Below are 24,388 nucleotides of genomic sequence, written 5' to 3'. Positions count from 1 at the left end.
ACTGCAGTTGTAGCGTTTTGCATATGATGGGGCTTGTTTGTCCAAGGCTATTTCCCCTATCTAAAAGTGACGTGAAACTCCCTCAAGCCCTTGTAGTTATTTTTAATGCGAAGGAATTAAGAGGCCTGTTGAGCGAGAAAGCCTGGGCGGGCATCAGAAGCCGTGATACGGCTTACTTACATGTCTAGGATGCATTCGATAACACGAGTTTAGACTCCACAATTGAAAAAGGTGGCCGCACATGCCAGTATACCTAAGATTAAATAAGGGGGAGGAAGAACGCAGCCAGGTGAGTGAACAGACAGAGGCGGCGAAATTCACCATCGTCGTCAACTCTCACATTGCACAGTGGCCGGAACGAGTAGCAGCACAACATGTAGGAGACAGAATGAAGCCATTCGAAAGCGTAAGGTGGGACCGTGGGAGCCTTCCCACAATACAAGGTGGAAGCGTCTCAGGCATTCATTTGCAATGGTCATTGATGCTCTTGCATTTACAAGCCTAAAAAAATGCTTATGTGTCCTCGGGGGAGTTTTCTTTCGCTGATCGTCATGAATTAGCAGAGTTTTGTAGACGATGTTGCACCGCTTCGACTGCAACTGATCCACACCCTACTTGTCACAGCAGACCAGTCGGTGTGCAAAGCCTTCAAAGAGTTTGGTGAACAATAAATAGACCACCCTTTGGGACCACTGGTGCGGCAACTTCACATCCTTCGCGTATATCTAAACTACTGTTCCTACATTTATCGCGTTAGGCATTCGCCAAAGGCAGCCCCACCTTTTAGTGGTGATAACAATGAGGATGTCTTTCATTGTAGGTAAACCCATACAAGGTTCTATTGGAGCCATCGGTAAGTGTTCTGTTGATGCCCACAAGCGTTATATTTCGAAAGCTTAATGGGACAGCTGTCAGATATGTATCCGAATGCACTGATAAGGAATAAGGGAAGACGTACTGGCTGGATGCTGAATGTTATAGAATGTGGGCTTCGTCTATACCATTTTACGGTGTTGGCACTGTTATACGGGAAAGGATTTCAGCTGTTCGTCATGCTTGTGCCCCCATCATCATCACCAGGCAGGCACTAATGAAGTTATAATCTTTATGATGACAATTTATAGGACAATGCAACGCTAATGTAGAGCTGCCTTACGTTCACATAATTGCTTCACCAATTGCTTACATATTCTTTTTGACTTTTTTTTGCTGTATAACTGGTTTCAGCCCCGGCTTTGAAGGGACTGCTGAATACAAACTCTAATGAAATTATGCGAGTCCACTGTACTCCCCGAAAGAAAAGGGTGGGTGGGGGTGGAAGCAATAGAAAAAAAAAAACCGGGAAAGATGGTTACACGAGGTGTTGTTTGTTCTCTGTTCAATGCAGACGGTGAAACAAGTGCTACACTTCGCTTACATTCTCACCAGAGCCACAGTCAAGGTGAGACAGTTGTGTGCGCAGAAGCCTATGAAGAACAAAAAAGTTGCAGAAGATTTCTTAAAAGAATTGGGACACTGGTCTTGAGGACCGAAAATTTGCCAAAAATCAATGTTCTGTATTGATTTCATTTGCAGTCTGCAGGTCCCACAGAATGTAGCTGCAGAATATCATAGCTGCATCATAAGTATTCACAAATTTAAGCTGTCGCCCTTTGAAGTCGCCTAAATGACCATTTTTGCCTATGTATCCAAACTTCGTTGCCTGCTTTTACAGAACCAGTTTTTTTTCCGACAAGGTCAGCTGTCGGGTGCAATATCTTGGGATGTACAGGTTCGATTTGTATAATTTTTGCTGCATTCGAAAGCTTACGAACTGAACAGTGCATCGAAACCACAAAAAGTATAGAATTTCTTTTTCCTTGCACAAGGTTTTAAGCAGTTAGTTTTCGTTTGAAGGAACAGTGCTAAAATTAATGCTGTGGTATAGTTGCACTCCCTGGTCCTTCTAGAGCACAAAGGGATAAAGGCTATTTCATAGTATCTCACATATAGATAATGAAAATTTGCCCGAAACGGAGTGGCATAACATGTTGCACAACTCTACACTTATAACCCATAGACAAAAACTGACTGCATATTTGTGCTCAGGATGTTAAAATACACTCAATGTGTAAATATCAAGCACATAGCTTAAAAATAACAAAAATGTCCTCAAGACCAGTGTTCCCCGGCCCTTAAGAGATTAGAATGTGAAAGTGTTTGTGTTGGCTGTTCGTTGGCACTAAAACTGCACAACCTCGGCATCGATATCAATCATATCACTACTCTATTGTAGCAGAATCATTATCCACGCTGCCGCGACACTGCATGCATGCTTATGGAGAAGCCGAAAGCAAAGACTGCAGGCGAAATATCGATGCATGCGCCTTTTTTTGCATTTTTGTATGCGCGCCAATGGGAATTGAATGTGAGCTGACGGTTAGCTGCTTTGTAGACTTCTTTTGCGGACGCCACACGGGTTTGCACTCTCACTATACTAGCCACTTTCGAGTTCTGCGTGATACAAAAATAACGTCTGCCTGGAGCACCGGCTAAATGCGACAGAAAAAGGCAAGAGAAAGGATGGACAGCAGGCTTTGGCGCAATGTCCTTCGATGTGCATGTGTACATCCAGTAAATAAACCCTTGTTATATCTTTATTAAAAATGTCGCTTTATTCATAGTGTTCGCAGTGAACACTATGAATAAAGTGAAAGACAGCACATCATACCTTCTTTGGTATTGCTTATAACGAAACCAGTACCCTGTATCGAAGACTTTTTTACAACGAGGCTGGTTTACTGTGTTTAAGCGAAATTGTACACTTGTCTTTCTTATTTCATGAATGCGCGCTTTTTGTGCAGTGATCAATCTTTTGTGTGCACTGTGGTAATGCAGACCCATGAGAGCGTCTCGGAGAGCAAGAATAGAATTGCTAGGCCGAACTTGTTTTGTGGACTTACTTAGTGTCATAATTACTGACACATGGCGCGTTTGTGCGTTGTTTCAGCTTCATTTCTATGGCGAGACAAATAGGAGAATTTTGACTCCAACCTTCTCACTTGCTCGTATCACTCACACGGGTGAACTAGATCTCTCAATGTTTCAATTAACATGGTTTCCTGAAATGTATGTTGAGTTGCTTGACGTTTAGCGTGAACATCCGTCTTCATCTTCTTGTTTTTCCTTTCAGTGCGAGATGCTGGGAATGTATGGAAAGTTCATCAAGCATTACTACCGTTCTTCAAATATGTGAGCCTATGATAAACGTCGCACTTGAAAGTATACTCACTGTCGGTGTTAGCTTGTTTTTTATTTTGTCCTGCGTGCAATAAATAATAGCGCATCTTAAAATGAATAAGGCCGAGATGTTTGGTCATTTTCCCTTTCTCGCATATAATGCTTTTTCGGTGTACATATGCAGCCAGTTGGAGTCTTGTGCACCGCTTTCTCTTCACGAGTGCCATCAAAACTGACGAGGTGCAAAAATCTCCGCATCTGCAGGAAGTTGCCAACATTTTTAAAACTCAAGAGGGAAGATGCGCGTGAACGGAGCATGGCCCGAGTTGATAGTTGCTGAAATGGTCTTCCTAGATAAATTAGCTTCTTTATTTTTGTTAGGAGAGTAATTACATAAATAATCTTTCATCTAATTAAGACATGAAATCGGGTCTTACGCGCAAAAGCTTGACATGCCAGATCTCTGGTTCAACTTGGTCTACAACATTCACTTTTGCTTTTGCATGGCCTTATCATTCTAGATCATTCTAGCAGATCAGCGTTCTCCCCGCAGGCCGTACGGAGTTTGAAATTTGCAATTGATGCGAACACGAACTGCGTGGCTATATATGGTTCCAGTATATTGGACAAACATAATTTGTTTTAGCACTTTAACATCAAAATGAGAGGTACTTTGTAAGGTCACATACTATGTAAAAATGGATTATTTTAATACTACATTAGAAAAAGTGCTTCCCAAAAAGTCTGAGGGGGTTTACAAAGATTTGCTTTGCAATAAAAATTTCCGAACCCTTCCTCATTTGTTTGTGGTTGCCACACAGTTTACCTAAATAATTGCGCAAAAAAGGGGACACACGGATGAAGTGAAGATGGACACACACGACACCGTGTGTGTTCGTGTGTCAGTACAGTAAAAGCTGGTTAATTCGAATTCGAAGGGGACCATAAAATTGTTCGAATGAAGCGGAGTTCGAATCAGCGGGCGGGCGCTAGATTGGACTCTGGACTCATTATCGCGAATTAAGCGCTACAACACGTTTGCGGCAGGTGACTTCGTAAATAATGGTCATGGAGCTTGAACAGCGAACGGCACCGGCGGCGTGGCGCCTGCTCCGAAAGCAAAATGACTCTGCTGGACACTGTTGTTTTTGTTTCGTTGTTTTGCATCTCTAGTTAATTTGGTTTGGTTTGGATTTGCAACACATTGTAATCACTCTGAGCCGACTTCTCCTGCGTGGAGCGATGGAAACCAGATAATCCAAGTTCGAATGAACCGTTCTTGATGCCGAAGCGTTCGAATTATCAGTTGTTTCTTCCCATTGAAATCTACAGGGCTGTGCCCGGACAAGGGCGTCGGTTTGAATTAACGAGCTTTTCACCGTCTTCACTTCGTCCATGTCTCCCCTTTTCTGCGCAATTATTTTATTTTGTTCTGGAGTACCAACATGCTCAGGATGCTACCCATACACAGTTTAATTTTTTTTTCGTTTTACGCGGCAGTTTCTTTAAAACGAAATTTATTTCGTAGCTCATTTCATAGCTATCGATGGTTGCAGAAAATGGCTGCAACTTCCGTTGTAATCAGATGTAGAGCATTTTTGTGATGAACCTTAGCTGCAGCCATGCAACATTTCATGAAACCACTTAGGCACTTGGAGGTTACTTGTCAAGGTTTCACTTCAACTTAGACTCACTGTAGTGGAGGGCTAAAGATCAATTTAGAGCACCTAGAGTACTTTGCTGTTTGAAAATAGCATCCACTTCTTTAGCATCGCTTCCCGTGAAATGCGTAGGCATACAGTTGCACATAAATTCCGTAATTCTCATTCTACAACCAAGCAAGCTTTAATTAAGCTGGATAAGTTCAAAATATCTTTATCTGAAATTTGGAAAAAGACGTTCATTTTGCCCTGTTGTACAAACACAAAAGCACTTCAATTGGAAGCAATGACAATTATTGTATCTTGACAGTAAAAAATAATCCAAAACCACCTGGCATTCAACTGAGCTGGTTACTTCAGAAATGTACCCGATTGCAGCGTCCATGAACCTGTTAATATGCAGGTGTCTGGTGAGAAAGTAGTGCTTTTGATATAACTAGCAGTATTTGAAACAAGTGAAATAAGAACACATACTGCGATTAAGCTAAAATGTGCTTCACGTTCCTCGACCACATAAGCCACGTGATTAGGCAAGGTATGCTGTGCATTCTGCCACAACCAATATTACATTGCACGGGTTGGCAGTCGGAGTTAGAAAATGGCACAAGAAACGTAGGCATAAAACAAGCTGCCCTGCACACAGTCTCTTGTGTGCACTTTTTGCACCGTTTTCAGAATGCACAGAATTGCTTCAGGTGAGAGTATATGCACGTGCAAGAAATGTTCTCGAGTTTGAGAATCGTCAGCTACACCCCAGTATCCCCATGGCGTTCGTTATGTATGACGTTAAAACGAAGGTAGTGGCTATTATCCCGGCAACCGTGAGAATTACCGTCAAAAATCTCACGGCAGCCGCCTCTTATTGGCTAAGCACCGTATGTGGAGATTCTATGGGATAAATATTCCCTAAAAAGTCGTGTTTGTAGCTGCCACTGTAGTGCTGTGGTATAGTACTTGGTTTTAAACTAGAAGGCTGAGGTTTGAGTCCGACATTGCGATGTTTTTTTTTTAGCTTTCAGAATTTTTCGGTCATCATGATTTTAATACTTTTTTTTACTGTGGTTTTTACTATATCAAGAGATCGATGCAGAGGATTTCTAGAATGGGTTGATTTACGTTTAGTATAGGTTGTGTACTGTCGTTAGGCTGGATTTGGATAGGTTATGATGCGTTCGGTGAGGTTATGTTATGTTACGTTGGGACGTAACATTATTCAGCAAATTTTAGGCCAGCCAGCTTTTATGGAAACTGCCATAAGAATTTCCCGGAGGCAATTCTCACAGCTGCCATGAGATTAGATGCAGCCTAAAAAGAATACGCGCATTTTGTAATGTGCATTGCATTTCTCTTTTGTAGCGCTTGGCATGCAACTAAATGTAAAAAGCAAAAAAAGTGGAATTACTAGGAGACGATGCATAATGCGAAGAATGCAATTGCCATAGTTCATTGTCCAGTCCGGACAGAATTGTGACAGCATGAAACAAGAAAGTCGGGGTGCATGTCGCGCAAAAGAGAACAGTATAGCTGATGACGTTCACGTGCAACTTTCACATGCAACGTTCATGTGTGAGTGCGTACTCTCCTGTTGTATCGCTTGAACACATGATGAGGCACTCATCTACTGATTGGTCGATGCTCCTACATCAAACTTCAGAAAGCTGGACCTTGGTTGCACTAACTTAAGTTATCCACTTTCCTCGGCAACCGCTTCACAGCTGCTTCACTCACCACACGGTTATCCATCCATGCAGACAGTGACTGAGCCTACAGGTTTGAACACTGCACACAACAAATGCACCAGTATAGGTTCCTCAGAAAAATATGCGGTTCTTTATTGTAGTTCTCAAGAAGTAGGTCATACAATGCTTTGTACACATGAGACAAGAAAGAGACTATTCACGAGTGACAAACAGGATCGATATGACTTTTTCTTCACAAATTCCACTGTGAGTCCACACAATACATTGCGTCTGGACTAACTTGCTCCGTTTACATTTGTTCGAATCATGCCAAGCAACTATCGACTTGATGTCGGCGATGCTTCTTCTTTGTATGTCAGAAGCACACATTGCGGCAACTTTTTCTATTGTGCTGTGTGTTTGGGCAGTGAGCCATCAATGCTGGCAGAGACAAAGTAACATGACAAGGAAAAAAGAAAACAGCCCTTAATCCCGAATTGTGTTTAGAAATGTTTGGCGATTCTTGGCAAGCACTTGAAGTCCTATGGACTTACAATCATAGTAAGATGTGATGTTCGTTTCACAAGATTTATGTGTGCAAAACAGCTGATTGATGTTTGTTATTGCTTGTGCATGCTCGAAGAAAGGCAAAAATAAAACACAAATGAAGGCGTACATTTGGTGTACATTTGTGCCTGTTAGCTTGCCTTCTAGTGTACAAGTAGCAAAGAATAAAAGATGCCACCCAAGTTGTAACACTCTCAATTGAAGTGTCAATTTGCAAGACGACCGGAACAACCGGCACTGTTGGGGATGCAGACAGACAGTCTAACTTTAAGCTCCGACACATTCGGGCATACAGAAAAACAAAAGAAAGCTGTACGCAATGATGGTGGTAGCTACAAGGCTTGGCCTTTCCACCAGAAAAAAAAAACACTGACTTCAAAGAAGTACACAGACTTGTACTTGTATCGTTGCTAACATGAAGTGACACAAAACAAACACTGCTGGATAAAAACAGCTTCTTCCTTGACAACAGTTACACTAGCTAAAATAAGACGATTACCTAGCCTTGAATGCCTGAGATGAAGCTTTGATGAAATGAAATTTCCGACTTGTTCAAGACAGTTGCTCACGGACACTCCTGTGGCACGTTCCACCATCAAATTTCAGCCTAGGAGTGGCAAGGATACATATGATAATTACCTCAGCATATGTCCGCAAAAACATTGCCTCTCACCATGAACATTACGGGAAATAAAAAGGCATGGCAGTGTTGCGGGTACAGTAACGAACAGCAGCAAAATACGAAAGCCTTGGACAAACATTGCAGGATTCATTTTGAAGTGCACTGACAGTAACCAACACGTCATGAGCAACAAGGACTAGAGTGTGGCGCAATGAACCGATAAAACCAGCACGTGGCACCATTGGTCGGAAAACAACACAAAGATGGCAATTCAACACCTAGAATATAAAGGCCAAGAAATTGCCGGTGGCATCTCTGAGCGGCAAAGCTTTGACACAACTGAAGTCTGACGGCTTCCAACACCAATGAAGCCAAGAGTGCATTCAAGATTCTCCCAGGCGCTCAAGAAAGGTAACTGTGTCTTGCTTGCCGCACATCACACAACACGAATGGAAGACGCTTAAGCGCTAAGCGTTGCATTAAAGGACTGCATCTTCATATTTCCATCTGTGTGAGATATAAGAAGCCCCTGTAAGACTAACGCCAAGCCAAAGCTCTTAGGCGTTACAGAAGTGCACCTGGCTTGCAAGTGTTGTGCCCACAAACTAAACACTCCTCCGATACACACATACTTGTGGAGCAAAACAATAAGAGAAAGACAAAAAATGTGAAATTAAAAAGAAATTGCCAATTTCAAGCTTTTATATAGCAAACTTTATTAATTAAAGGTGATGTCAGCTTGTAACTACGAGACACAATTTAAGAACAGACACTGCCTCTCTAACGGCTCCAAAACCTCATTGGTTAATAGTTTTTGCACAAAGCACCTCAGTAGGCAGCCCCAAACTGCCCCCTTTCCTTTTGTAAGAGCACCTCATGTAACTACTAAATGCCGAGAGACCGTTTTTCTCAACACTGGCTCTGTAGGATTTGTACTTCACACCTCAAGGTTGCAAACACGCATGCACCCGTCACACCACAAGACATTCACATCTGACCACGGTTAGGATGCATTCACCTAGCAGACAGGGTCTATAACTAAATTACTTGGCAAAAGACTTTTTTTTTTTTTAAAGAAGTGAGTTATGAAAATGGTAGCAGCTACGGGGAAAAAAAAAGACGCACTGAATGGAGAAGCAGGACTGATAATGCATGCAGTTTAGTTCTAGTACGAACCACTTCCTTCGAAAGAGTAGTCGAAATCGCGAGGGCGTAGGTTACGTGACTACTCGAACTAGTTTGTTTTGAACGCTACTACGCGTAAAGTGGCAGTCACGTGCTTATCGTGCGGTTATGATAGGTAACGTGATAAACGTGTATTGCACCACAGTGCGAGCAAGGTTTTGCTAAGAAACAAGCACATAACTTAAAACTTTGCAGCAGATTTGCGGCATGATGATAAAAATATATTAACTAACGGGACTATATATATGTCAAGAGAAAGATGATGCAGAACGTCCAAGGATTATAACTGCATTGTGTTTCTTGGCATTGAATATGCTGTGACAGTAGAACTAATCCCTCTATGTACACTAAGACGATTGTACAATACTACGACATATGTAGAAAAAGAAACTGACGTGGAATAGTTGTTAACCAAGCTTTGCCCCCACTGAAACAGGCATATATAAATGCTATAGGTTACAATTCAAAACTGTACGTAGTAGCATACCAAAATGCAGAGTAGTAACCACTGCATTCAATGTACGCTTTTTTGGGCCTACGTTGACAGACGAACAAGCTCTCAAGACACTTTCGACATTGCTTGGAAACGCACCATTTGTGGCACATGACATCGATGTCATCCTTTACGTCTAGAGACGATGACACTGATGTCATGTTACACCTGTTTGACATCCCATCGGAATGGCATTACCATAGCGAGCAGCTTAACACCTGCTTATGTGAGTGCGAGTGACCTAAATAGGGCATTGCACCAAGATTCCCCTGTATGATATGACAGTTCGACACACCAGGCTGGCATCCAAACACTGGTCCTAGAGCGCTGGCGGCAAATATAGGTTCTCTAGCTTCTCAACAAGCACATCACAGCAACACAGTAATCCCTGCAATAATTGCACACCAGTCTATGCTTTGCAGCTCTGCGCCAGAACTCAGCATTTCGAGACATTCATCTCAGCCACACAAAGACAGACGCCACTAACCTCCTTTCTAAGCTTCACATGATGACCATGCATAGGAACACAGAAACAGCCTCTCGAAGATGTCAACAAAATCTGTCGTATGCAAAAAGTAAAATAAACGTAGTATAAAAGTAAAACGATCGCGAGCTTGAATAGGAAGTCAAGCATGTTTTGGCAACCATGGAATGTCAGTAAGTGACGGCGCCATAGAGGCTTGTGGTTAGTGTTTTTTGGGCCACTGTAAAATAAAACACAAAGAGAGCAATGTGCAGCAACAACAATTTTAACATGCACCATCACCTAAGCATACTGCAGAACACGAGTGTTTAGCAAGTTGCACAGTCCTTAAAAAAAAAAAAATTGACTGATGTCTGCACCCACCCTTTGTCAAGCATTGCAGGCAACGCAGAAAGGTAGCGAAGTGTTTGCACTAAGCCCAAAAAAACAATGTTTGTGCTTGATTTTAACCACTTGCCGATCATCAGATGCAAGCATGCTAAATGCCGAGGTTCTCAGGAATTATGTTTCGTAGAATTGGTAACTTTAATGGGTAAACAAATAATAAAGAAAGAAAATCGCAGTCGAGGGTACCACCATTCCAGCAAGTTGGGAATACTGCCCAATTCTCAGCATGCATTCCTTATCCTTGCAGGGCATCAAGTCGGTTAAACCAATTGATCAACCATTTTTGCTGTCGTGCACTGGCAACCTCACATCAAAGTAGTTATGAATTTAGGCAATGTGGTGATCTTAATGTACATTGAAACCTCAACACACAAGCATTCTTGTTTGTTGCCCCCATACAAAAAAAAAAAAAAAAATCCCTCAGTTGAGAATAGAACCACCAACTTTGTGCGCTCAGTGGTGCTAAGCTGCCCCTGACCTTCCAGACAGGCAGGTCAATGCACTGTCTTTGCTTAATAAAAAGCCCTCAAAGCTCAGCAATGATACACGCATATCTGCATTTGAATGCATGTTTATTGCCTAGTGCAGAAACCAGTGAGAACGATGTATAAAAGCATAAAAAAGAATAAAAGAGTAGTTTCCTTTTCTTTTGCACTGCACTTTGCTGGAGCATGGAAGCACAAAGATGCTCTCCAGCGAACTGATGCAGTTTGACATGTGCAAGAAACATCAATGCTTAATCAGCATGTACCTACCGGTTTGATTTTTTATCCTTTTTTGCCCCATTCATCGCATTAGGGGGTGATAAACAACCAACGGAAATAAAAACAGATTGTTTTGTTCACCACAAGGCAGTACTGTAGACATTCTTTTGTTCGTTTGCTCTTTCTCTCTCCTCAGCTTCCTGATTTCGTCTTAGCTTTTGACCCCTAAAGATCGTAACCGGTCATGGCAGTTGATGGCGTATTGTTGAAAGAAGGTGGGGAAGAGAAGGAGACTAGAGCTAATATGCAACGCCAGACAAGGCAGACAGAACTTGAACAAGGAAACGCGAAGTGTGCACAGGGCCGAGACACTGAGTGTGCCAGCCATCTGGCTCGCATATGGCACAAAGCATCCAGATGTGCGTACTATGACAAAGTCTGATAAGACAATGGATAAATAAAAGACCCGGTCCGTATATCCGCTTGCCAATGTTGAAACAGTTACAATGGTTTAAGTTGGTAAAAAGAGTTAACTTTGGGCTACGAGTTGAGAAGATGTGAATTCTTGCTGTAATTGTTTTTTGAAAAAAAAAAAAGTGCAGCAAGTTTTTTTATACAAACCGGATAAAAACGAGATGCCAAGTAAAAAAGCACCAAGCTGATCTGATTATGACTGAGTGATATAACTTTAAAATTCCAATAAAAAAGAAAGAAATGCAAGATGCAACACGATCATTTGCAATTTCTGCCCGATTTCGAGGTTTTTCAAGTGACCTTAACTCTGATTTAGATTTAGTTACAAAGCCCTGTGATCAAAGCATGCTAAGCAAACAGTTCCGCACTGTCAATAAAATTCCACAAAAATTCCCCTAACATGCATTTTTAAAATTTTTGCTCCCCTTCTCCAATCACTTTTCCATATAGCGTATGGAAAGCATAAAAGAAAGCATAAAAAAAGAAGCATAAGAAGCATAAAAAAAAATTCGGCAAAGAGTACACGGACGTCTTACAAAAAAGCTGGCAAAATAGACTGAAAATAATCTTTCTCTGGGAGTCAAAACTCAACCGAAAACACCTTTTAGAACAGAAATGGCTTCATTTGATTCAAAAGCAATTATGCACAAGATACCATTTCACCTGCCACATGTGACTGGAATATACTAATGATATGTTTCTCTACAAAATGCAGGGACATGCCGGGTGTGTTCAATAATGCTGCCATGTCTTAAAAGTGCTCCCAACAAAATGGGCCCATTTGAAGCACGACCGAATGCACGAATCAGATGCACAGGAAAAAATTTTGGAACGAACATTGCTAGTTCTGTTGCAAGTAAAAAAAACCTAACTGCTTTGCTGGAAAATATGGCAACATGGCAAATAAAATTAAGGTTGGGGGGAAATGAAGTGATTTCACTGGTAGGAGAGTTTAGAGAGAAAACAGATGCTTGTGGAGAAGTGCTGTAATGATTTGTCACATCGCACACTAAATACAAATGCCTGCGGAACAACAAATAATGACCACCATGATGCCTATGCACACCGAGGTTAAAAAGTTAAATTATACAATTGTCGAAAATATTTTATATAGCGTGAGAAGCCAATATCCATGAATTGCTCCAAACCAACTATTCAAAACAAAATTAAGAGGACTTGAGGGTATGTTTTTAAAACAGCAGTGAAAGTGCACGATTATATATTTCCCTTAAAAAACACCAAAAAGTAACACCATAGGTATAATTTCCATAGAGCATCTTGTGCAAGTATAGCTTGACTTTTAAGTAATAAAAAAAAATCTGAAGTAGGTGTACTCCGCAGAAGCAACATCTAAGATACCTTCCCTCTGCTGGTTAAAAATAATCACGGAATACAATTACGAAAAGATAAGGCTTTGCTTCAACTGCGTTCAATATTCGAGGGTCATACAAGCAATAGAGGTAGGAAATTCGGGCAAGAGATAAGAAAGACACCTTAGACCTAAATGCAGAGCACGTAACGGAACAAGACAAAAAACAACCCTGTTTCTATTAAAAACTAAAAGTAAATTTAAAGAGGGCAGGAACATTATGACGATAATACACAATTTGATAAATACGTTTCACAGGTGCTCTGAAAAACGTTTCACTACGATGAACCCTTCCAACCATACCGAACTAAATTCGACCCTGTTTCACAGAAAACGTTTCAGACAAACATACAGGCAAGAAAGGACCTTCCAAAAACAAGATTACCGCAACACGTTTGCGTGCAGTTTACATCAACAAAACTATTACCAATAATTTTTCCCGATGAAAACGAGGCCACAAAAGCTCAGCCCAAGGCATGACAGCATCATAGCTTGTGAAGCTTCTCACCGGTAACCAAAAGGACCTCAACTGCGCCACACACGCGCACACAACCCACCACACATCGCTTTGCGAAAGAAGTGTTCAAAAGATGTACTCCCTCTCTTTGTGCTCGGATGAGCGGCCAGCCGAGTTGCGTGCCCAAGTGATGGGCACGGGCTCGTTGTCCGTCACCAGCTCGAGAGCGGCCGTCAGGTCGGTGGAACCGCGGATTACCTCGTAGAGTGCGGCATCCCCGTTTGTGCTGTTACCAGGTTCGCCGCCACCGTCGTCGAGGCTCGCGTTGAGACTGTACGTGCTCGTCGCTCGCTCCGCCGTCTCCACGCCCGACGTCAGATTACTGTCGCTGCACCTCCATATCCGCGCCTGAGCACCGAGGCACCTTCCGCCGGAGGATCCGCTGTCCATCTCTGCCCCATGCTTCACTCGCTCGTAACCGGGCTCCTCCGAGCTGCTGTCTCCGGTGCCCCGCTCCGACGCGGAGCTGCTGTCCGACGCCTGTTTCCAAACGGGACTGGCCGCCGGGGACTCGTTGCTGCTCCCCGTATCCTTCATAAGGCTGTAGCCCAGCTTCCGCACCATGCTGTCCTGAACGCTCTCGTACGTCTCGTCGCTCGACCCGTTGTCCCGCTTGGCAGCACTGGCAGCGGCCACAGCCAGTCGCGAGCCGGTCTTCTTGTAACCAAAGTCGCCGGTTCTTCCCCGTGAGCGCCCGCCGCTCCGGTCTCTGATCCGCTCGTACCCTGGATCGCTGTCCGCCTGACTGCAGGCGTCGCTGTGACTCCTGTGGATGCGTTCATAGCCAGGGTCGCTCGTGTCGTCCTCACCTCTCCGACAGATCTGCTCGTAACCGGGGTCGCTCCCTTCGTCCTCTGTTCGACGACCCTTGATACGCTCGTACCCGTAATCCGCCGTGGACCCGCTGTCCTTCTGTGTCAGCCCACAGGCACCGGATGCCACGTCGTCCTCCCGAACACCCGACGCCTTGTCGCTCTTCCGGATCTGTTCGTAGTGTGGATCCAGGGTAGTGTCCGAATACTCGGTTGAGGCATCCTTGCGGAGCGTCTCGTAGTCTGGCTCAGCCTCAAACCGCTTGGCGACCTTTTCGTAACCGGGGTCGGAGATGCCGTCACTTCCATGTCCGCCGGTGACCCGCTCGTAGCAGGGGTCCGTGTCACTCGAGTCTTGGTGATAAACCCGCTCGTAGGCAGGATCCGCGTATTCCTCGGGCGGTGGCGGGAGCGCTTCGACTAACTCTTTCTTGTCCTCATAGTCTCTCACCAAAGTGAAGTTGGTGCACGAAACTACAGGGTCAACAATACTGGGAGGCATGGACCGCGGCCGATCATGAACCAGAAAGGCATCATGCAAGGGCGCTGGAAGGAGCTTTTGCCCCTCGGCAGTGCCGCAATCTTCCTGTGGTGCGGCAGCGACGGCGGCTGATTGGCGGTGGGGTTTGTGCACTTTGGCGTAAAGCTCGTCCAGGTTGGCCGGCCCTTCGGCTGCCGAGGCGATGCCTTCAGAGATGTGGATGGTCTGCCTCTGCTTGGAGCACTTGTCGACTGCAGTGTACAGGCTGCCGACGTCTATGTCGGGGCTGGGAGCACCCAGTGACGACGCAGATGTAACAGATGCTGGGAGTAGGAGAATAGAAAATAGAAAAGGGCAAGATGAACTCTATTAAAGCGTGGTGTGCCAAGCAAGAAGGACAGCTGTGTAGAATAGCACTTCATTGGCGCAATGTGCATGTTGTAGTGCATGTGCTGCCTCCACTCTGGTTGTCCCAACGCACTAAGCATAAGAAGCAAGTCCCTGAAAAGAACAGCGGACCATAAAAGATGCGCCGTCTCTTTGCCAGTGTCAGTGCTAGGCTGCTTTTTACATAAAAATACCGCGCTGCATCATCATGACATCTTTTACTGGCACAATGCAAAGTTTGTTTGTTATAGGGAGAGTGCGACACCTAAAAAAAGCGTGCCGCAGTCGTCCCACAGCAGGATAGGCATCTGGGTACGGTGACGCCATACAGAACTGCACTGTCACAAGTCACTGCACCTGTCAAGCAAATGTAAACCCCGTAAACAGGGAGTCTTACGTCGTTGTGATTCAGGTTTTTTGACCACTTTCAATTACAGGGAGACTAAAGGCTGAATGAAATTTTGAAAGATCATACGTTTCGTAGCTCTCTCGGCTTTTGTTCGACAACAACGATGCGTTATTAGCTGGAAAATAAGTAAATAAAGCTGGCATTTCTCTCTCTCATTTCCCTTTTATTTTTTCGTGACGTGACCATTGGGTCACAGTAGCACTTACGCTGTTGCCAGCGTTTATGTCTTCAAGGCATGGCCGACTACGGCAACGTTTCTCTGGCCGAGGAGGCTGGCTTGGGACTTTTATGACTTTTCACCGACGGAATTAGAAATGCTTGAGTGGCTGGTGCATTCGCCTAAACCGGCATCCCAGACCCCATCGAGCCAGCTGCGAGCGAAGCCTCTTCTGAAGCGACAAGTTTCGTTTTGAATGTATAGATGCTTTTGAGCATGTATAGATGCTTTTCGAATGGGCTCTCACCATTCACAACTTTTGTGACGTCGCAAACAGTAATACCAAAGATCGTGCTGGGCGTCGGCACCTGTTTTCACGTTTCTGGCATTTTCTGCCTTATTAAACAACTGCTAGTTGCGAGAATGGTGTATTTAGATACTCGGCACCGCAATCTCCAATAAAGACCAACTTGTTTCCACCCTTTGTGTCCCTTTAAACTTTAGAGCTGTCTACATGTCTACATGCCTACATGCCTGTCTACATGTAAATGGTAGAGCAACTGCTTCAAGCAAGACACACTGGGTAAACTGGGCAAAAAGGAAGCGTAAATGACTCTTACATCCCCTGCACTTATGAACCAGCATGCTTACCCTGGAAAACAAAGAACGTGCTTAAGTATTGAGGAAATTATATTAACAAATTGACCGGTTGATATCAACGGCATCCTCAGTGAGAAAGGTGTTCTCTACGTGCGGAAGTAACCTTGCAAGAGGTGGCTGCTGTATTCTTCATGCTACGTCTGCCACTTCGCACTAAAAATGAAGTCAACATGTCTTTACCACCATTACTATATTTGTTGAGGTGTGTGCACAAAAGCTGTGCTTGCTGTTGTGCCAAGTGCTGGCCCTTGGGCAAAACAAAACGCAATAAACAGACACCATACAGGTGACAAGTGCTGTGATCGAACGCTATTTTCCTATTTTATATAATCGTGAGTTCATCGAACTACCGTATTCACACGATTGTAGGTCGACCCCTTTCTTCAAGTTTGACAATCCAGTGTTGGGGGTGGACTTAGAATCGAAATCGAACTTTGTGCCGCTTGTAACGGCAAGAGAAATGAGAAATCATGGGGTGCTACGAGCTGGGGAAAGCGTAACACCCTCGTTTCTATTGTCACGGTTGAAGCTTAACGTTTACCATTGCATACATTCTAGCGTCAGTAAAGCTGATGCCAACTTTGAAAGTTGGCGTTCCCGATCTGTGCGCTTTGTCCACCGTACCTAGAGTGGCTAACCTTCCACCAGCGTGTTCGGATGAACTTGATATGATTGTGCCTACAGCGCCGTGCATTGATTCAAGGGATTCGGTAATGCTCATTTTGTTTGTTAGAGACGAACAAAACGCTTCTTGAATGCGAGCAACGTACTCATGAATCAAAGGAAATGGCACGCAGCCGCTAGTGTCAGCCGCCATGTTGTTTGTTTTGATATCGCGCGGCAGTGCCGCTGCCGGTAGCTTCAAATGTCATCTCGCAGCGAATGTATTCTCATGATTGGGAATAAAGTTTCACGCTCAACCCACAGCGCATGGTCATTCCGCATGCTTATACAAAAGCTGTTCTTTTTTAACATCTACTGCACGCACCACGAGTGTACGGCTCTTGAGGGAGCATCGATCGCTAATGGAAGAGCCGCCGTATGGGGGGTATTGGTGGTTGACGGAAGAGCTTCTCCTTGTGATACTATTTTCTAGGAGGCTGCATTGCCGCATGTTCTTGTGTCACTTCTGTGTTGTGCTGAATCGTCCCATCCGTAGTGGCCTGGGCCATCACCCCAGGAAAATCTTTTCAAAAGATTTTCCGGGGGTGATGGCTGGGCCCGAAGAACTTTCTCGGCGCTTGTTCACAGCAGCGTTCAAATAAGCTGGTTCCTACGCTCGCTTTTTTTTTTTTTTTTTTTTGAGAGATGCAATTTTGGGGGGTCGACCTACAATCGTGTAAATACGGTAAGCTGCCGATATTGCTGATCAACAAATAGTCCCCACTGCATTAATTTTGGTAGCTGCAGTGGACGATAAATTAGCGCGACAGCTCCAAAAACAGCTCCGCAGTTATATCAGAGAAAAAAGAAAAGAAAAGGTTGGTGAGTTTCCAATACTCAACAAAATAGGCACACATCAACATGTAGATCAGTGGTTCTCAAATGGGAGTCCGCGGAATTCTGGGGGTACGCGAGAACATTTGAGGGGTCTGCGAACCTCCCTCAAAACTTTTTTCCCCCGTCATTCTTTTTTCGATTTTGACAGCACTTCCCTGCAACGCAAAAAGGTGGCTTCACTGCATTACACGTACGCTAGTTTCTCATATCAGTGTAGCCCATATTTTAACATCTGCTTTTTGCACAACACGCCAGCTATGAGCAAAAAAAAGCAGACACATAAGAGGCAGCATGTCGCTGTTTAGAAGACTTTTAGATTCGAGAGCAAATTGTTTACCGTTATGAGGCTTATCGTCATTTACGTCAAACAGAAAAGGCGGGCATTGGATGAGTGCGTGAACGACGTAAGCTGCACGTACAAATTGTTTGGAATTACAACACGGATCCACATATGCTTCATCGTGAAGTTTCCCATCACTTTCGCAAGCCCAAAAGGGGACCTTGGTGCACCACTGATGTAGAGGTTGATCATTATATCAGCAGCTGCAGAAAGTGGCAAAAAGCCACGATGGCATAAAAAAAAAAAAAAAAAAAAAGGGTCCCGCACAACAGAAGAAAGCATTAATGTTCATAGTCGTCAACAGAATGCCCTCTCATTTCCCCTGATCAGAATGGCTAACAAGACTTCAAGACACAAAAAGACCTGATAAATAGCAAATAAAGGAAACAGACTGGCAGTTTATAACCGGATCCCCTGTCTTCAGCTACCCCAGGCATTTCCCGTTAGTCCGGTGGGAAAAGCGTAGGTTAGTATGACAAAAATCTTGGATCCGTCGATTGCCTCCCACCAACGAAATGTGCACTGCATATTCTTGCCCTCTTTGCCGGCTACCATTTGGCTCCATCAGCCCCATGTTAAAAAAAAAAAACAGTATAAACCCATCTTCCGCGCACGGATGTACAACGAAATGTAAACAAGCACTTCCTTCACGTGATGCACACTGCATATCCCTTGTTGCTCGCTGGTCATGAAGGGATGAACGTGGCAAAAATCAGAGCAACTTCGTTTCTAGAGGAGAATTAGACAAAGTATTCACACTGTTCACAGCAACACTTCACCATGAAGTCACAGTCACAGAATAACTACACCAGCATTGTCTGCTTGGCTGCCCGCTGAGTAGTTTGAGAAGCACCCACAAGACAGCAAAGCAGTCTTGTTGCACGGTCCCCATACAAGCTGCTCTGTACCAAAAGTCTCTTACAGCAGAGTCTTGTTAGCTAAACCTCACCATCGTTATCAAAAGAAATGTTCAATAACAGTTCGCATACGAGATATGCATTTATATTTGGTGTGAGTGCGGTAGTGAATCTGTGAATTCATTACAGTTTGTCATTCATAGAGGTATACTCGGTTATAACTCAAGAACAGCACCACCTCATGTAGTGTATCACTCCGCTAAAGCGCCGGAACCGTGACAACAGTGCGCGCGCGTTTTGAAAGGGGTTTGCTATGAATGCGTCATATCGTCTGCTTTGTCTCACACAGTTTGTTTGTCGTCACTGGAGTCATTTATAAGCATATTAAGTCCAAAAAATCACGGGAACGGCTGACGCCATGTCCAAAATATTCCCAGTAACGCCCTACTTGCGCCGCGCGAAGAAACATCCGGCTACGGTGATAAGGCACAGCGGCAACTTCTGGTGCCGTTCTTATGTTGTCACCGAGTATAGTCAGCAATTCTGACTCCAAAGCACACTCTATGCCGAGCTGCTGTTGATAGCTTCCCATTATTGTATTCAATAAAAAGACCTTACCATCTCTTCCTAAAGAAAGTTGAGAGAAGCGAGAAAGCTTTCTGGCATCAATACTGCGTCAAAAGCTTCACTGAAAGTGCATTGAACCTTCGCTGAAGGTGCATCTAATCAATCCCGCCGCTTTTCTGATGGAGGCGAAAAGCAAAAACGCCCGTGTGTACGAGATTTCGGCGCACGATAAAGATCCCCAGGTGGTCAAAATTAATCCGGAGCCCTCCACTACGGTGCGCCTCATCGCCTGCGTTGCGTCGGCGCGTTAAACCCCCCAATCAATCAATCAATGCATCTAATCAATCGTAAAACCTTCAAAGACTTAAATCGCAAACTAAGAACTAACCCATGTGATGATTTTTGTGCACCAAGTAAACGCATCTACAACCGATCTAAATGTGTTGTTTAAGAGATAAAGGTATACTGCTGCACTCCTTGTTTATGATCTATGCGTGTATTGTCTCATCTAGAACTGTTCCGTTTTGGCGATTTTCAAGTAACTTTCGATGCAAGGGAAGCCCGGTTTCATGCCCGCGCTGTGTGTCCAGATATCTTATCAGAGCTTTTCGGTCAACCAACCGGTCTATGGAGAAATGCATTATTTTTTTGACAGAATGCCATCAGTCCCACTAAGAAACCGCTTGCTTTTTTTAAAAGCACACACACACCTTGTCTCGAATGGGCCTGTGCCACCGACTTGAGGCTTTCCACGGTCGGAGGAGCTGGTGGATGGGGCTCTGTCACCCTCGGCTCAATGCGGGCGTAGGTGACAGAGGACCCGGCCGAGTTGTGGCCGGACTCAATCTCGGCGTACATCTGCTCCTCCTCAGGAACCTCCGTGTAGTAGGCCTCCTGAGTCGTCCCATTGGCAGCCTGCAAGTCCCACCAGGAGCTGCATAACTCTCAACAAGTGGCCAACGCGTCAGCAATGTTCTGGGCAGGAGCATAATCGAATGGACGCTGCAACACTTTTAAATCTTTTTTTTTTCTTTTCTAGATCTTAAATGCTTTCAGAAAATAGTCAATTAACCCTTTCAGGGTCAATGACGTTAATGTCTTCGCTTGTATGTTTAAAAAAGCGTGCCTTTTTCGATCATTTCTCTCGCTTGGCATGTGCTGCCACACTGCAGAAATACAGGAAATTTCTTTCTTACACCGACGGCTCTTCTTTTCTTTCTTTATGCTTTACTACAGCCGTGCGCCAGCTATCGCTTGCACATCGGTCACGCGTAGGAGCGCAGTGGCTTGTTTGGTTTCGTCCTTCGGGCGCTTCCCACTTCTTGTGCAAGCAAAACGTTTTTAGAATTTTTCTTGTGTTACTCATGAATAAACCACGGATACAAAACAACACAAACAGTTTTTTTGTCACTTTATGGTCACCCTAAAAAAATTGCAATTTTTTCTCAAAACAGATTCGTCCAAAAAACTTCAATCAGCAATAAAAAAAAATCAACCCTGGGGGGTTGCATTTGGCAGGAAAATTTGACCCTCAAAGGGTTAACACATCCAGTACTTAGAATAAGAAGTCACAAAGTACCTCAGCCAAATATTACTGCTCTATGCTCATCAGACAACTTAGAAACTTGCTCAAAAGATTTTCCTCTCTTTTACGGTCTTGGCGTTCTTCAAGCGCTAGAATTCCTCCATTACAGCAGCTTAGTGGCTATTGGCCAGCTTCGTCTCTGTTGCAGCAATGAACACACTTGGTGGCCACTTTTTAAAAAATGGCCGCAAGAGCAAAGCAGAAACGAAGGCGGATCTGCTGCAACGAGAAAATCACGCAGTGCCTCTCTGCGTTGGCAGTAACTCTAGCTTTCGTAGCGCTTCCAGGTGCGAAGGAAAGAATAAAAGCGTTTGCAGAGTCTCTTAAACGAAACTCTAGCAATTCAAAACACATCACGGCTGGCACCACCAGCATCAAAAATTATCCTAAGACATGCATTCACAATTACAGCACTATTCTTCACACTATGCAAGGACACTGAAGGATTGCAAACCTCTCGCACAGACTATGAGGCACCATTTGTACCTTATACCGCAACTGGAGTACTGTAATAATTCTACTTTAACCTTATCCTTTCTTTCGATGGTGACGCCATACACGTATAGCTGGAATAACTCCGCATTTTGACTGTTTCAAACCAGGTGTGTTTTAGAAGCTGCTGCCTGCGTGATGAGACTTGGGGGAACACTAAATGTTCAAGTATTCAGTTTTCCAGCAACAAAGCATTATTTATTAACAACTCAGAGTGCCACGGACCATCTCAGCCTACTTTCGAATTTTAACTGGAGGAATGATAAGAATAATTTACTTCTTAATGAGTGAACCTAGCTGAAAATTTCATGGTGAAAGTTGCGGAGCACTGTAAACATACGGATAAAAAAAAAAATCCTTAAATGCACATTGATGACGGTCGTTTTTAAAGCAGTATTCAAGAAACTTCAGAAAAGTAACGAGCGAACTTAGTTGGAAATATTTTATTTGAGTTTTAGAGTGCCTTCATACATGCCAAGTACTCAAGTACACCAAGAGAACCATTTTTTAAGCTGTGTTCAGAAATCTTGATGGCACATTTAACAATCTATGCTTCCGGGAGGTAAGGGAAAGCTAGTTATGGAACAGTAAGAAATACAGACCTGCGCTGGCTTTTGCCTCATGGTCTCCTCCCGAACTTTGGCTAGTGGCTCACGGACCGAAATGACAGTGTAGGAGAGGTCAGATTTTCCTGCACATGAAAGTAAAAAGAATCTATTTAGAGGGGAAAAAAAAAGCAGAAAGAGGGAAATGTATTCAATGTCACCCCCAAGCAATTGTGTAGAATGTACACAGTGACAGCCTTGCAGGCCCTTCGTAGACGTATTACACAGGCATTGTGTGGCTTCGTATTTCTTTTGACCCACACAGTGCCACTTCATGTAAATTTACTGCGAGAAATCTATGTAATCCCCCATGCAAATCTAACCACATTGCATATGTGTCTGGAACTTGACCGCCACCCTTATTTACTAATAGCCCCCTTCTTTTAAACGATGGCAATGCAAAGCTTGCTTAATTCTGATCAAGTGTTCGAGCTTCAAAACTGACAGCCCATGAAGGCGGAAAATGTGGTGTCAAAAGGTGCACTGAAGTCAAGTCAATGGGTGAACTTGCCCAAAATCAGTACAATGTGCCGCTTCTCACAATATGGCTCGACATCATTCGCAAGAGCACAGGACTCCACGATGCCAAGAGCACTAAATGACCCTCACATTATACCCCCTCAAACAATCAAGTAACCAACATGCACACTCTGTGACCTGCACATTTCTGCAACTAACTCCCGCTTGTGATTGCCCCTCTCCTGATTTCAGTGCCCCCTTAGCATAATTACTTTCCTAAAAATAAAAATAAGCTACACTACATCTCTTTAATGTCCATAAAATCCTTTGGTACAAAAAGTACGTGCAGCTTTTGCCAGACCTTACAGCTGGTCTGGAACTAATCTGAAACAGTGAACCAGTTCAGCGTGGTTAAGCAACACGCGTTCCTCGGATGAGTGCATCTTGTTTGCAGCCACCCTTCCTGCGACACTCACCCGTAGCCTGGGCAGATGCACTGGGCAGCTCGGCAGCAGCTGGTGCAGAAAACGATACGTCGGCAGCGTGGCCAGATGCCCCTGGCACTGGATGCACGGGTGTGCTGCTTTGCCCTGTGCGAGAGAAAAGTCCACACAGTTAAAGGCACATTGAAGCGGCAACCAGCGAGTTGGTTTCAAACGAAAGTCTGACCTTCCCGTCGTCATGTTAGCGTTTATTCGGTGCCGCAACATGCCTTCATTGCTGAGAAATCGCTAATCAAGCACTGATCAAACGTGGCGCAAGCAGCGACTGCCGCAGCAATTAATGTGACAATAAACCGGAAGCAAGCGAGGCAGCGGTGATGTATAGCGGTACTGGTAGTGTATAGCGGTAGTGGTACCAGAAGCAACCAAACACAACACAACCACATACCGAGTGGTTTGGTCACTTCCGGTCAAATCAGTTGTGCTTTCCAGAACTCCCACGTCCTTTGCAGCTACGAACCACTAAGCAAAATGTTCCTTCATGGTACCGGTGATCAGTATTGACATTTTGTTGAAGAACGTATTGTCCTATTGAGGCCTCGTGAATGTTGGCGTCCAACCAAGAATTCATGCGTAGCTCGCACACTTCCTCGAAAAGCAGTACCGCCGCTCCAAGTATGGACAGGTAGTGCCACCCGTGGCGGCCAGGGAAGACGTCCACACAAGACGTTTTAACCACTTCTGGTGCAAGTTGCGCAGTATAGCCAGTGGCAGTGGCACCTGTCTTCACGTTTTTGCTATTTTCTACCTTGTTTTAAAGAAAGCTACGCGTAAGAGTGGTATATTCGTGTTCTCAGTGAACTAATCTATCATTCTATAGCAACTTGTATTTAGACTTCAGTGTCCCTTTAAGATGAGCTACAAGATAAGCACAGAAGAGTGCATACGTTAATGGCGTAACTCATCTTCTGTGACTGCTTAAAGCGGCCATGAAGAGAAAATACAAGTTTTTTTTATTCAAAGGATTTTGTGTAATAGCATGCCTAGTGCTTGTGCGGCTGCAAACGATGCTTTATTAACTGAGAAATTAGAAATTTTAAGCCAAACTTTTAATTCTCCCACTAAACCGCGTGTTTCATGATGTTAGCGATGACGTATTTCACCTATAATGAACTTTGGTATGTCAACGAAGGCTGCTGCAGACAGCAAAACATCTTTTTGCCTTATCTACCACCTGCTTTCATTGATGGCGCAACGATACCGCTTTAAACCG

The 24,388-nt window shown here is 44.1% G+C and overlaps 1 protein-coding gene across 1 annotated transcript in view; it reads right to left on the bottom strand.

Annotated features, from left to right (window-relative positions):
• Positions 1–6,681: 6,681 nt before the first annotated feature.
• Positions 6,682–24,388, bottom strand: part of LOC144151919 (uncharacterized) — a 29,923-nt gene continuing 12,216 nt past the window's right edge. The window contains exons 6-9 of the mRNA XM_077683089.1: positions 23,149–23,262; positions 22,211–22,299; positions 20,242–20,446; positions 6,682–14,977 (exon numbers count right to left, since the gene is read on the bottom strand). Coding sequence (XP_077539215.1) covers positions 13,428–14,977; positions 20,242–20,446; positions 22,211–22,299; positions 23,149–23,262 — 1,958 coding nt within the window. The 3' untranslated portion in view covers positions 6,682–13,427. The remainder of the gene's footprint in view (positions 14,978–20,241; positions 20,447–22,210; positions 22,300–23,148; positions 23,263–24,388) is intronic.

This window comes from Haemaphysalis longicornis, unplaced genomic scaffold, assembly GCF_048455015.1.
Source record: "Haemaphysalis longicornis isolate Haplotype H1 unplaced genomic scaffold, Haemaphysalis longicornis Haplotype H1 scaffold_9, whole genome shotgun sequence".
NCBI classification, from domain to species: Eukaryota; Metazoa; Arthropoda; class Arachnida; order Ixodida; family Ixodidae; genus Haemaphysalis; species Haemaphysalis longicornis.
The sequence above is the reverse complement of the archived record's forward strand: the minus strand, read 5'-3'. Positions and strand labels throughout refer to the sequence as shown.